The sequence below is a fragment of the Cornus florida genome, unplaced genomic scaffold (assembly GCF_030987335.1).
Source record: "Cornus florida cultivar Cherokee Brave unplaced genomic scaffold, ASM3098733v1 CherokeeBrave_3.0.0_Hap2_Chr06, whole genome shotgun sequence".
Classification (NCBI taxonomy): Eukaryota; Viridiplantae; Streptophyta; class Magnoliopsida; order Cornales; family Cornaceae; genus Cornus; species Cornus florida.
This window is the reverse complement of record NW_026775576.1, coordinates 99,808,833-99,823,154: the sequence shown is the minus strand read 5'-3', so window position 1 is coordinate 99,823,154 and position 14,322 is coordinate 99,808,833. Positions and strand designations below refer to the sequence as shown.

Below are 14,322 nucleotides of genomic sequence, written 5' to 3'. Positions count from 1 at the left end.
GTGTGGGCCCCACCTTTTTTTTGAATTTCTTTTCTTTTTTGTTTTTTTTTAAACTCTCACCACACACACACACACAAATTACACACCATAATTATATATATATAAAAATAAATAAGACACAGGCATTACAACCACACTAAAAAGTTTTGGACAAATTTGACACTGCTCAAGGTTAACAATGGATATATGACATAGTATGTATGATCACAAAGCAAGTGCGGTGCTAGTCTAGCAGGCATGTACTGTTTAGGGTCTTCAGCCCTTGTTTAAAACATGCCAGCATTATTTCCCCTCCCTCGTTAACCTCTAGATGTATGATGACAAAGAGTGGCCTTAATAACATTGAAAAGATGTCTATGGCTTTGGCCTTAATTAGAGAACAATATTACCTAGAACGGTTCAAATAGTGGGCCTTGAGAGTACCCCACAAACAAGTACTATCTAAACTCAGACCACACAGTACTATTGTAAAAACAAAAGGTACAATCTACACAACCAATATTTTTTGGGGAAAAAAAAAAATTAAATCAAAGAAGAATCTTACAAAACACAAAACACTGCCAATATATACATATATTCTCACACAAAATGTATGTATACACATGATTATGTATACAAAATGCAACAGCAATGAGGGCACTATAAATTAAATACTCATATTACCTGGGACAAATTAACATCAACTCTAGTTTTTTAAACCATCACAATCTTTGAAAAATGAATCTTGACAATGTCAATTACATTATTAGATTATTTCAACTTGAGTGGAAAAGAAAGTAGACAATGGAGCTTACCTTTGAAACCGAGAGGGGAAGAAAATAATGTGCCTGGTTTGAAAAGGCGTTTTCTTTAATCTCAATGAGGTTCACAAGGCTTGGAAGTTGGAACCCTGTATTTGACTTCCCAATTCCCGCCCTTCTTAGATTGGGATGGATAGACCAATGATATGTTGCCACATAAGCATTAAAAGGAACTGGACCCACCGTTTAATGTGATAGGTAGGAAACTTTATTTTTTTAATTCTGACAAATTAAGAGGAGGGAGACTGCACACCCGTTCGAAAAACTAGAATATTTATTATTTAGGTTATTGGATAATGTCTTAAAAACTTGATTTAAGGGTGTTATTTTCTTGAAATGATTTTTTTTATTTTTTTATTTTTTTTTATGTCTTGCGTAAACAAATCCAAAAAGCTGATGGAACTTGATAGAGATCTGAATGTTTGTCATGCAAAAATAAGGGACAAGATGAGAATAATTGGACTTTGAATTATCAAGTACTTAAATTTCTGTAGGGTCTATGTGATAGAGCATCTAATTTATTTTAATGTGTAATGCATGTTGTTTTGGTCTTAAATTTGAGGACTCACATCAATTAAACTACTCATATACATGTATGTATAATTGAGGATAAGGAAGGTAATATCAAACTCTAATTTTACTGATTCTAAGGTCTCTGGTTTTTCATCCAAATTCTCTCTCTTTCAATACTATCAGTTGTCATCCAAATTCTTTCTAGGCAGCTATATACGTAATAATACACAAGCTTGCAGACATGGATACCATTTAAATAACGAGAACAAATAAAATTCTAAATAAATAATTGATATTCGGGCCGGGATTAAAAATGAGCACAAGAATTCGATCAAAAAATAAAAATAAAAATTCAACATTTGCTTTAGGTTCAAAGTCATAATCATAACAAATAAAAACAAAAAAAATCAATATATAATCAAGCGAACCACATCAATTATATATCCAGGACACATGTAATATTCTAAGTTTATATTAATATATTAGTGCCATATTAGTAACAACAAAATAACAAACAATGGTTCTAAACAACTCAAATCAATATAAATTTCTCTTTCTAAACAATTCTTAGAAACTTCTAACTTTAGTATATTTTTTTTTTTCGAAAAGATTTAATAACAATGTTGATAAAGTTTCAAAGAATTTTTTACAAGAAGGTTCGGATTCACGAAGAATTGGAAACCACGAGCTTACTTATTTATAGAGAAAAAGAGAAAAGATTTATGACTCTGGTCTAAATGTTCTTTCTTTAATGGCAATGAGAGAGAAGATAAGTCCACAAAGCAAAAATAATGTCAATGATTTAATTAATTTAACATGAATGAAAATGAGTGGAAACTATAATTGTATCTAAGCTCATTGCAATGAGAGAAAGGAGTCCACAAGATTTTGACAATTTCTAACTTTTTAATTCCAACGACTATAAATTGAGTTTATGCGAGCAGATTACATTCAAGTCACACAATTTTTATTTTTATTTTCTTTCAATTTTATTTTATGTGATTTAAATTTTGTACGTTTTTGTGCTCCCATTTCTTCTCCCACTTTGTATGACTTTGGATTAAAGTCTCTTAATTGAATTAGTTGATAATTATGTAAACATGAGGTCTCATTATTTAAAATGGATTATAATTCTTTGTTAATATTAACTCATTTAATAATTCAATTATTTAGTCCTTTTCTTTTTAGCGGAAATTGCATAAAACCCTCTTCTGCTTTCAATTTGTGGTTGGTAATAAACCCCCTAACTATTAAATTTGTTGTAAAATGATCGATCATATTATAACCAAAAATGCCCCTTAATATAAATTTAAGAAAATAATTTCTCTTAATATAAAATTAAAATTAATACAAATAACTCATTCGTCTTTAAGTGGTGTTAAATTTTTTTGAAACTTTTTTTAATAGTGCGTTTATAAGAAAATGAAAATACCTTGGAATAATTTTTAAAATTTTCTTAATTTTTTTTTCATAAAATTTAAAATCTGAAATGAAAATCATTTTAAAACCACCTAAAATTTCTTAAATTTACATGAAAGAGCATTTTTGTATTATAACTTCACTTTAATGGTGTGCATTTTTAAAAAATTTCCTAAAGTACTATTTTAAAAAGGGAAAAAAATAAAATATTTTTAAAATTTATTTTAAAGGCCATTTGAGTCGTTATAACATCACTTTGAAATAAATTAGATAGTCAGGGGGGTTTTATATAAATTTTTTTCTTCAGGGGGTTTCTTGCTAAAAATTAAAAGTTAAAGGGGGTTTTATGCAATTTGCCCTTTCTTTTAATTGGCTACCGTTCCAATGGGGGATTATAGTGGAATCACCAATGAAGTCTTGCCACGACAGCACTACTTAAGGAATGGGCCCACAACATTATTGTGGATTCTGATCTTCTATGTCAAAGGGGACTTCTTTTGGTCGTATGACCATTCTTAAGAACCCGAACCAGCGTACACTTTTGTTGGTTACTTGCTTTTTTCGTGGCAAATCAAAATCTTCTGTAAGAAATTATAATTGACAAACAGTTGAGTTTTTACAATAATGATTTGGGAAAAGTGAGATGTATGGTTGAACATTCCTGCCTTTTTTCTATAATTGTCTAATGTATATAAAACGATGAGACTGTAAAAGAGACAAAATTGATACATGATTTATGTCGGCCTACTATTTACGTGTAAAATAGGAGTGAATTTTATTTTATTTTATTTATTTATTTTTTCGGTATATAAAACTAGGCCTTTTAGATGCCAGACCTGCTTAACTCATGTTGACTATTCCGGATAATGGAGGGACATTTTTGTGATAGGTTCACAGTAAATTTTTTATTTTTATTTTTGAGATACCTATCACAACAAATTATTAAAGGCAATTTTCAGTTATAGTAGGCTACATAAATTTTGCGGTTTGAAAGAATATTTCGTAAGGCATGTTTCAATTAGTTTCATTAAATGGAGTCCCTTTATCAATGGACTGGATTTCTAGGCGTTCAATGCTGCTCTTGAAATTAAAGTTTGTATATATATATATATTTTTGGGTTAATTGCTATGACATTGCATTTTTTACTCTAAGTTTAAACTTGATCAAAAATTGCTCACACACCCCTTTTGAATTAACAACAATATCTTCTTTTCTTTTTTTTTTTTTTTTTTTGTTTTGACAAAAAGTGATTTTTCCATTATACCCCTTTTTTTATTTAACCCCATGTTTGTGTCATTGTTGACGTGCACAGTTAAAACGTACACTATAAATCTTATTCTTGATCTGATTAACTAATACACAAAAGTTGGTATTTATGTGAATAAAAGTGATAGTAAATATCAACAAGTCGGTGGCCTAGCGGTATTAACCTCTTATCTCTTAAAGGAAGGTCAGGGGAACAAGTCTCAGAAGAGACAAGTGTGTACCATGTCGTGGAAAGAAAATGTGTTCATGTTTTTTTATATCCACGTCAATATTTTGATCAACTTTATTTTTTCAAAATTACCAGAATTACGAGACTTTTCAAAATTATGAGACTTTTATTCCATTAAATAATAAATATAGATTATTACCACCATCCGTGTAATTCCTATATCAAATAACCTTAATAAGACAAAATTTGCTTTACTTGAGTTGGACCTCGGGTTAAGCTTGATCTGTTTAACAAAATCCAGACCCGACCCAAATTCATAACGAACCTTTCATAAAATCCAACCTGCTAATATGCATCCGTGTAAAAGAGGTCCCTCCTTACAATTAGTACTTAAAAAAGGAAAAGTGTGAATGTATTTAATATTAGAGAAGCTCGAGATTCTTATAATAAGATTAAAAAGGAATACATTTGATTAGAAATGTTACAAGTCAGTCATATGGGTAGGGTTGTTCCTGAGTAATTAATTAATTGGTTCCTCTAAACATGGTACTTACATTTGACCAATAAAAAATTCCATCCAAGGCGTAGCATTGACCAATAAAAAAATTGACCAGCACAAGATCTAGATACATAATCTTCTAATAAGTCAGCAGATGCCATCAATAATTTTAATTTAATTTAAACACGCCTCCAATCAGTGTCGGTTGGGTTCACATTCCCTTCAGGGTTGGACCCCACCAACCAAAACATGACAACTATGCTCCCATCACATTTTTGTATTAATTGGCACCTGTCAATTTCTCTTGATGCCCACACCGGACCGTCTGAGACCATTATTTGTGGACCATGGCTTCAAATTAGGTTTTTTTTTTGTTTTGTTGTTTTATTTTTTTTGGGGTAAATCTTGAAATTAGGTTTAATTTGAAAAATGGACAAGAATGAATAAATTTTCACCTGTCACCTAATTCATCAAGAATGACTAAGAATGTGAATTAGGTTCTATATGAAAAATGGACAAGAATAAATAAATTTTCTTCTGTCACCTAATTCATCAGAAATGACTGAGAACGTGAGCTCACATTACAATAACAAAAGCAGAAGAATAATATATTGAAATTTTCAAAATTTGGTAAGGAAAAAAAATAAAGGAGGAAGAAAAAGAGTTGCTTTTGAACCATAAAATTCTTTCCTCCCAAATGTAGACAGGAAAGAGGAAAATGACTTGTTTACTAAAATCCGATTACCTTCTATTGCTGTTTTTTTTTTTCTTTCTACTCAACCAAATAAAAGGGGAAAAAAAAAATTCAGTGGTAGAATAATCTTAGCCTAGTAATAATTTGGCCTAACTTGCTTAAGCGACATAATAGTTTGACGATGTTAAAATGATGGAATTGGTAAGTTGAGCAAAACATAGAAGACGAGGACAAATGTGTTGGTGGAATACTATTATGTCCTGCAATTTTCCGGTAAGGGACACAAACATAATCACATGGTCCTGACAATTGTAGCATTAGATACGTGCACGTATATAGGATTGAGAAATTTAGGCAAAACACCCATGTTTTTACATTTAGATACAATTTCAGAAAAATTCCAGCCAAATTCGAAAATTTACAAATATTTTCAAAAGGTTAGGTTATCTATGTTGGAATATTACTAGAATTAGCCTTTACAACTTGTGCTAAAATATCCGCCAATTCACTTGTTTGTGCTGTGGCTGAATTGCCTTAAATTAAAGCTTTCTTGTTTGTTTTGTTCGGGATTACATTGTCCCTCTTAATCACAACTTGACACTTAAGTTTCAATTAATCGTTACGATTAGTTGTAACCATCTTAGGCCATATAATAATTTATCATAGGAAATCAACAAAAATGGTATAAAAAAAAACATAGAGGTGCAGCAGCACTGACTAGTCAGTTGCTAAGAAAGGAAACCCAAATGATTGAATAAGGTTGCAAACTAAGTGGCTTGTTGGAAAAAGATGGCCGGAAGGGTTGAGAGGAAACAAAAAGCAAACCACTCAAGTGTGATGCATGCAAAGAATAAATGTGTTTGTTCTTGAGTTGTCTATGATGAGAGATTGATCCACTCAAATTTCTATAAAAGTGTTTTACATGCAAAGAATAAATCTGTCATCTACAAGGAACTTGCTGAAAAAGTTGGTTCTCTGATACAAAAATACATTAAAGAATTAAGATTATATTGTTTCATACCTCCAAATGCATCAATATATATGATCAACTCATCTATATCTTGCTTTTTCTTTTCCCTTTTCACATGATTTAAAGAAACAAAAATATAAGGCTGTTTCAATTCAAATATCAAGGCATGCAAACTGTGAGATCTTTCGAATAGTCTTGGAGGAAGTTGTTGGCACTTACAAGGGAATGTTTCCTACTTATGCAGATGAGTTTTAAAAATTGTAAGCACCATTAGGATGGTGCACAACTGACAATATCTAGTTATATCGTGTGGGCCGAATTCTGACAAATGGTATCCAAGTCAATCTCTAACTAAAATACGGGTGCCAAACTCATAAAGATCATCGCTGGAGGGAGAAGTTCCTGACACTTTTAAGGGTGATGCCTTTTCAAATTTATTTGTTTTATTAATAATGTAAGAAAACTTTAATTAGCTTTATTCTGATTGCATGTCTGGATAGACTCGAAGCACAAATTAGAAAGATGGAAATAGATTTTGTTCATGGAATTTGTATCAGATGTAGGACATTAGTATGTATTTGTTTGGAATAGTTTTCTACATGCATCTACTTATTAGTTCATTACTCGAGCTTCTATATATAGGTTATCGTCGATACCCTGATTTGCAGCCTGACCAAATCACCATATATGACCTATACACACACAAGCCAAATTGTTGAAAGGATATACCATCTTATATAATAAACACATTTTAGAAAAGAAAAAAAAAAATGACAAAGAGAAAGAAAATATACAAAAATTATAAATGTAAATGAACCAAATAAAGAACAAACTTAGTGCATGAGGCTCTCAGTATTGCAAAGTTTGAAGAGAGTTACATGTACACAATTCTGTCTCGGCATGCAGAGAAACTCCTGTTTCCTTGTACTTCCAAACCCATAATTTCCATATCACAGTAGCAAAACCTTACCTTAATTACCAGTACTACTTCAAAGCTCGACCTCAAATAAACCAAATAACTACTCAAGAAAAGAGCCACGTATGACTGTCATATTTCTCTTATACTGCAAGCTTTTGTAAAAGAGGAACAAAGTCATGTTTCAAACACATCCGAAAAATTAATCAATTACCTGGAAACATTTTGACTTCTTAAAAAACTTTAGAACACTATACACTCGTTGTATAAAGGATCATTACTAGGTAAATCCCACTCAATCAAGGTGTTGGGAGGAGTGAATTGGATACAGTTAATCTTAACTTTTGACATTAGTTATTCTCATCCGGTAAACTGTAAGAACTAAACCCTAGATCCATAATGACCAGCACCTGATCTTCAAGACTCTATGTCATGCTAGAACATTTTTTTTTTTTTTTTACCATATATGCATCAATAGGTTTTTGTAACTTTTTTTTTTTTTTTTCTCTCTGACAAATTAAGGGGAGGGGGACCAACTGTAAAACTGGGTAATGCCCAATAAGTTTTTGTAACTTAATATAAGTACATAGTTGTATAATAAATAGTTATAGCCTACAGTACGAGAGAACTTAATAAGATATTAAGGAGATTAAAAGATATGGGACCAGAGATCAATGAAAGAGAGTGGTCTATAAAGGAATTTCATGATATTTTCTATTGTGATTTATATTCAAATGGATTCTCAAGAAAAGATCTTTTGCTGGTTCTTTGCTGGTTCATTGTAGTACACAAAACACTGTACTATATAATAACATTCCAACACCACAATTAATGTAAATCATATTAACCATGTACATATATATGTTCATTTGAAATGCACTAGTAAGTGTCGGTGCAAAGGATTCATGCAAAGTCATTGTTAGTAGTACTATATGTCTTCACAGCACAAAAACACTGGACCCAAATCCAGATTCAACCCATGCAACTGGACCCTGTGAATCCTCGAGTGTCATTTATTTATCACTATGTCTACAATTCAATAAGATCATCACCCCATTAATTATGACGACGAACTGAACCCGGCCTATGATGTGAGTGTCCACCACCTTAATGTCCGTATTCCATGAAGTCATGCAAACATAATTTTGCTTCAATTTCCGGGGAAAAAAATTGCTCGGGAAAAAAATTGCTACGTACATCCATATATATATGTGTGTGTGTGTACGTGTGTGTGTAAACATGTGGAACCTCTGAAACTAGTTCTTCATTTGCATATAGAGAACTTAATTCCTTGGACTAATTAAACGTTTATCAAAGAACACAAAATACAAACAACAATATTATGTAATTCACATTTGAGATAGATCTAGAATAAAGTTATATATGTAAAAACATACGCGCCACTGTAAACCAAAATTATGACATCTACATAATATGATCCCTAAACTTAATTCCTAGGTCTGTCTAAATATATTAAGACCAACCTCCTACATTGGGTTCATTAATCTCTATTAATTTGCCTGAGCATTATATATATATATATATATATATCCACATATTGATCTAGTTTTATGGATTATCCATTATTAGACATGTAACTTGTGCTCTTACCAACCACATCTTTATGCTTTGTTCAAGAGTTTGTAAAGATAAATGTGTTGATATTCAAAAGAACTTAGCAACAACATAACAAGCTAGTGAGAGAAATGGAAATAAAAGGAAGCCTGCCTTGATGTGCAGAAAAGAAACACCTAACTAGAAAATTTTATAACTTTAACAATTAATAAAATTAAGAAAACATAAAGAAATTTCCATGAGAGATCAAAGACAAACCTCTCAAAGCATTCCTCTCTATCTTCTCGATCCAAAACAAGAAAAACAAAAGAAAGAGCTAGCTAGCTACATCTCTTCTCTTCTAAGCTTGTTTAGAAGTGCTGTTATAAGAGCATCCCTTTTTTCAGCTCTAGCTTCTTCTCTCATCCTCCTTTGCTCTTCCCTCTCTCTCCACCTCCTATCCATCATTGCTCTCTCATTTTCCAAGGCCTCCATCGTCTGCCTCCATTCCATCTCCTTCATCCTCCTCTCCTCCTCTCTCGCCTCGTATGTTTTCATCCATTGCATCTCCATTTGCATCTGTTGCTTCATGAAATCATCCAAAACCTCTCTCAAACTATTGATATTCCCACTAGTACCACTACTACTACCAGGGTTCACAGTACTGCTCTTACCCTTTCTTCTCTTCTTAGCAGTACTGCTTCTCTTCTCCCCGTCGCTGTCTTCGTTGTCATCCTCATCCTCGGATGACAGCTGAGCCGCCTTCTTCTTCGATCCGCTGCCTCCGCTTTCAGCTTCCAACCATAGCATTCTCTGCATCCTTGCAGTAAATATGGTTTGCAGGTCATTGTAAAATGGAAACTGTTGGCGCATACCTTCTTGCTCCATTGTTTCACATCCCTAATTAATTAAAAATCACCAATTTAAGTGAGAAACAAAAACCATATATAGATCAATAATAGTACAAGATATATATATATATATATATACATATGAAATGAGCATGCAAAAACTACATACACATGTAGACAGAGATCGAACCGCTAGCAGTGTTTTAGAAGGATTATATAGTTAAAAATATTGGATTAAACCCTTTTGCATACATGCACACACTGACACACACAGAGAGTAACCCCATAATAATTATTAATATAGATCGATGAGTAATACTTTAAGAAATGAAATGAAGAAAAGCTATATATATCGTGTATGTGTGTGTAGATATATATATAGAGAGAGAGAGAGAAGGAGAGCAGCTAGGAGTCCTTGAGAGGGATTGATGTAATATTATTTTGTGTTAGCTAGTTATAGATACGTAGATTCAGTTTTAGCACTTGTTGAGACTCATTTTGTTTTCTGGATCTCTTTTAAATAGAGTGAACTTTTCAAGATGAAACTTACTGTGATACCAGTTATATAAATTAAATTTATATGTAAATATATATGTGTGTGTGTGTATAAAAAGAAAGAGAAACTAGCAGAGTTTGTTTTTTTTTTTTTTTTTTGGTAAAAAACTAGCAGAGTCTTCAAGAAGGATTGGTTAAAGATTCTGTTGGATTAGCTATTTTTACATATATATGTGTGTCATATACATAAAGAGACCAAAGTAAGATAGATGATTAATAACGTTTCAAGTACGGAAATGAAGAAAAAATTATATATGTGTATATATGTGTGTGTATATAGATTGAGAAAGAGAGCAACAAATAGTCTTTATAGAAGAGGAATGGATCAAAGATCTAATTTCTTGTAGTAACTATGTATATTATGTGTGTCTTATATATATAAGACACAAACACACACATACATACATACATACATGTATATATATATATATATACCTTATATCGCGTGACGAGGTTCTTCCACTTGCACTTGCACTGTTCTGCGCTGCGATTATAACCGTTTTCCTTCATCTTTGTTGCAATCACTTCCCACAGAAGCTTGTTTCGTTTGGTCTCCATGAAAGCTTGATCGAGCTCGGCCCGACTCATCAAGAAGTCCTTTGTTTCTTGAATACTCCATTGAGGAAACCTGTCACCCGCTGTATCTTGAAAATTAACAGTACCACTCATAGGATGAAGATGATGATGTTGATGATGCCCCTCCATATAGATATATATATATATATCTTTATTTGCAGCGGAAGGAATTAAGATATATATCTAGATAGATAGATGAATGGAATGGAAAGAAAGAAAAGATGGGTAGAGAGAGGAGATTTATATGAAGGTGTGAATGGAAGGTGTGAATAGATCGTCAAAGGGGCTGAGAACGATTTCTTCTTTGCTTAAGCTTTTTTGTTGTGTGTCAAAGGGAGCCTTTTTATTGTTTGTTCAGATTTCAGGAAAACGATACCAAATTAAACAACTTTTCTTTCCCATCTCTCTTTTCTTTCTCTAAACAGTCCCCTCCCTCATCAAGTCTCATCTCTCTACGCGGAAACTCACGTACACCCCTCTCTCTCTCTCATCCCCAAACCAAATGCCTCTCTCTCTCTCTCTATATATATATATATATATTAATAATATATATGTAAACAAAGTTTACATCCACATTTGTTCCCATTGCGTTTCAGTGTCGTCATGCTTACGACCAAGTTGGCAGTGGACTTTATTCTATATGACCAGTTGTAGAATTTTTCTTTCTGTCTGCGCGTGTAGTAGATATTATGTAAGGACTTTTTTGACATAAGCATAACCTACGGAGGTGATGATAAAAATATAAATTTAATTTTGAAAATCATTAATTTATATTAATTAAATAATGTCAAATATTAGATTTTTAATTGATCTCTCCTTTCTAATTACCATATTAATTTAATAGACCGGAGAAATATATAACATTGATAAAAAAATGCATCCATCATTCGTTATCAGTTCCTCTTACATTAGATTTTTTTTTTCACCTTCAATATTAGAAATGTTTATTTTTTATTTTTTTATTTACCTGGCAAACAAATAATATATTAACTCAAATAAGAGTATTACAATCACTTGCAGCTAACATGACAATTACCAACCTTTCGAAAAAAGGAAAAAAAAAAAAAAAAGAGAGAGTTTTTTTTAATGTAAAAATAAAGATAAATTGCAAAATACTTTCTTAATTATCTTAAAAATAAGGATAAATGGAATCAATATCGATTAAAAATGTCATTTTCTACTTAATTTTGATCTTGTCATTGATTATAGATCAACCACATAAGTTGATTGAAACTTATCAATATATATATTTATGAGAATATATATATTTATAAGGAGTTCACATGTTGTTTTATGTGTTTTTTTAAAAAAATTATTTAATTAAATAATATATATATTTAAAGTGAATGTTTTCAGACTTGATCACACACCGTCACAAATAAAGACAAATTTGACAAAATGCTAAACATGCATGATATACACACGTATGACTACATAAACCGTGTATAGGGGGTGACAAACCAAAGGCTTCGAGATTATGGCGCGGAGTCTGTAATTAATTTATAATTTAAATCTTTAAATTTTGCAATCTTTGTATGGATTTCGAAAATCTGAGGAAAAGATGTGATATTGTCTTTTTAATGTGGTATTTTGTACTTGTGGGCTATTCATTCAATTATTTTAGTAATAAATCAAATCTACGCGGTTTTATCTGCTGTCCCACGTGTGGACAGCCGTACACGTGGCGTGCATGCAGGACTCGCGAAAGCGTTTTTGAGTTGAGTGTTGGACCCCACTCTACATTGGTTCACACCTAATGACTTGTTGTATTTGTTGCCCAGGTTATTTGACCCTGTAATGCGTTTCTCTGTTGGCTTGCCGGAGCAGCAATCAGAATCTGACATTTCACGTGGACGGAGGTCGTGGCATATTATTATAGTCAACAATAATTATTAGATCCACCCTTTTATTAAATCATCATCTTCACTTTACTTTTATCCTATATTAACTCCTTTATTAAATAATTAAAAATATTATACAAAACTTGACATGAGTATCGCAGTCGGCGGCTAAACATTCACATGTGTATCCGTATTGGAGTCCTTCTTTTCTTAATTTAACCAAATAAATAAATAAAATAAAATAAAAAATAAAACTCGACATTATTACTTAATAAATTAAAATAATTATTAAATCTATTCGTATATTGAATCATCGTAAAAATAGTCATCTTTATCTTTATTGTATATTATCCCGTCTATTAAATGATTAAAAAAATTAAATAAAGTTCGACTTAACTACTTAATAAATTAAAATAATTATTAGATGGATTCACCCATTTATTAAATCATAGTTATTTTTACATTTATCCTATATTCATTTAATTTATTAAATCATCGTCATCTTTACCATTATTCTATATTAACTCCAAATAACTCGTTTATTAAATAAAATTTGACCTAATTACTTAATAATAGGTTGTTTCAAAGAATGGTTTTTTTTCAAATAATCAAGTCTTGAATTCCATCCAAAAATTAGTCCCGGTAAAATGTTTCTTCTCCTCCTTCGCAAATGATCGATGCTCTGAACTTTCCATGATTCAGGAATAGGATTTGTTGTTGGTTTTGTCGATTTGAGGCGTAGTTCCTTGAGCTAGCTTTTGTACATTCCTTCTTCCTTTTGAATAAATGTACTTTATCCTCAGAAAAAAAAAAAAAAAAAATATATATATATATATATATATATATATATATAGCTCTTTTTTTTCACAGTCGGCTATCAAGAGTCGGGATTTAAAAAAAAAAAAATTATATATTATATATACAAGTACAAGTTAAATTTAAACGAGTTGAACATCAAATATTTATAAATAAGTGATTGATTAAGATTTTAAGTAAGATTAAAAATTGAGTATTGCACGTCTAAAATACAATTCAAGTTAGCTCCTAAGCTATAGAACATTTTCCATTAAAGTTTTATTATATGTTATTACCATCTGTATTCATGAAAAAAAATTTAAATTTAATGAAAAATAAATAAATTTAATGCATTATTTTGTAAGTATGAGGGTATTTTATTTTTTAAAATTAAAAAAAATAAAATAAAAAATAAAAATAAAAATAAAAAAAAAAAAAATTGTATGCATCTGGGTTAATAAGTCAAATGAACTGAACCTTTGGTTCAAATATAGATATTATCCAAACTTCATTCATTAAAGTTTGACAGGTTGTACCTATTAGTTGTACTTGTATAGTTGTATAGATTCTAAACTACGTGTCCATTCATTCACACGGCAAATTGACAAAGCAATAAAAATGAAATTGTGTTTAACCTAATTAAATGCGACCTTGAATGGACTTCCACAAATTTTCTATAAATTGGGTCCAGAAAACGTTTTGATTGACCTGACCAGTTTGTGGAAGTCATTGAGAGACCACCCACCAAGGTTAAAAAAACAAAAGCGAATTGGGGTTTTTGTTGAGGTCTCTCAGGTGGTGTCTTGATTGACCCACTTTCTTTATTTTAATTTTAACCCTCGGAGGAAGTTGTAAATAGAAGAGGACAATTCTTAACACCGCCAAGGAAGCACAGGCTGTTAC

At 31.3% G+C, this 14,322-nt stretch overlaps 1 protein-coding gene across 1 annotated transcript; it reads right to left on the bottom strand.

Annotated features, from left to right (window-relative positions):
* Positions 1–8,982: 8,982 nt before the first annotated feature.
* On the bottom strand, positions 8,983–11,266 carry LOC132313307 (trihelix transcription factor GT-3b). Its single transcript, XM_059812019.1, has 2 exons — positions 10,643–11,266; positions 8,983–9,701 (listed from the first exon to the last, which is right to left on the bottom strand). The coding sequence occupies exons 1-2, from the start codon at positions 10,910–10,912 to the stop codon at positions 9,147–9,149; spliced, it is 825 nt and encodes a 274-aa protein (XP_059668002.1). The 5' UTR covers positions 10,913–11,266; the 3' UTR covers positions 8,983–9,146.
* Between the last annotated feature and the right edge of the window lie 3,056 nt (positions 11,267–14,322).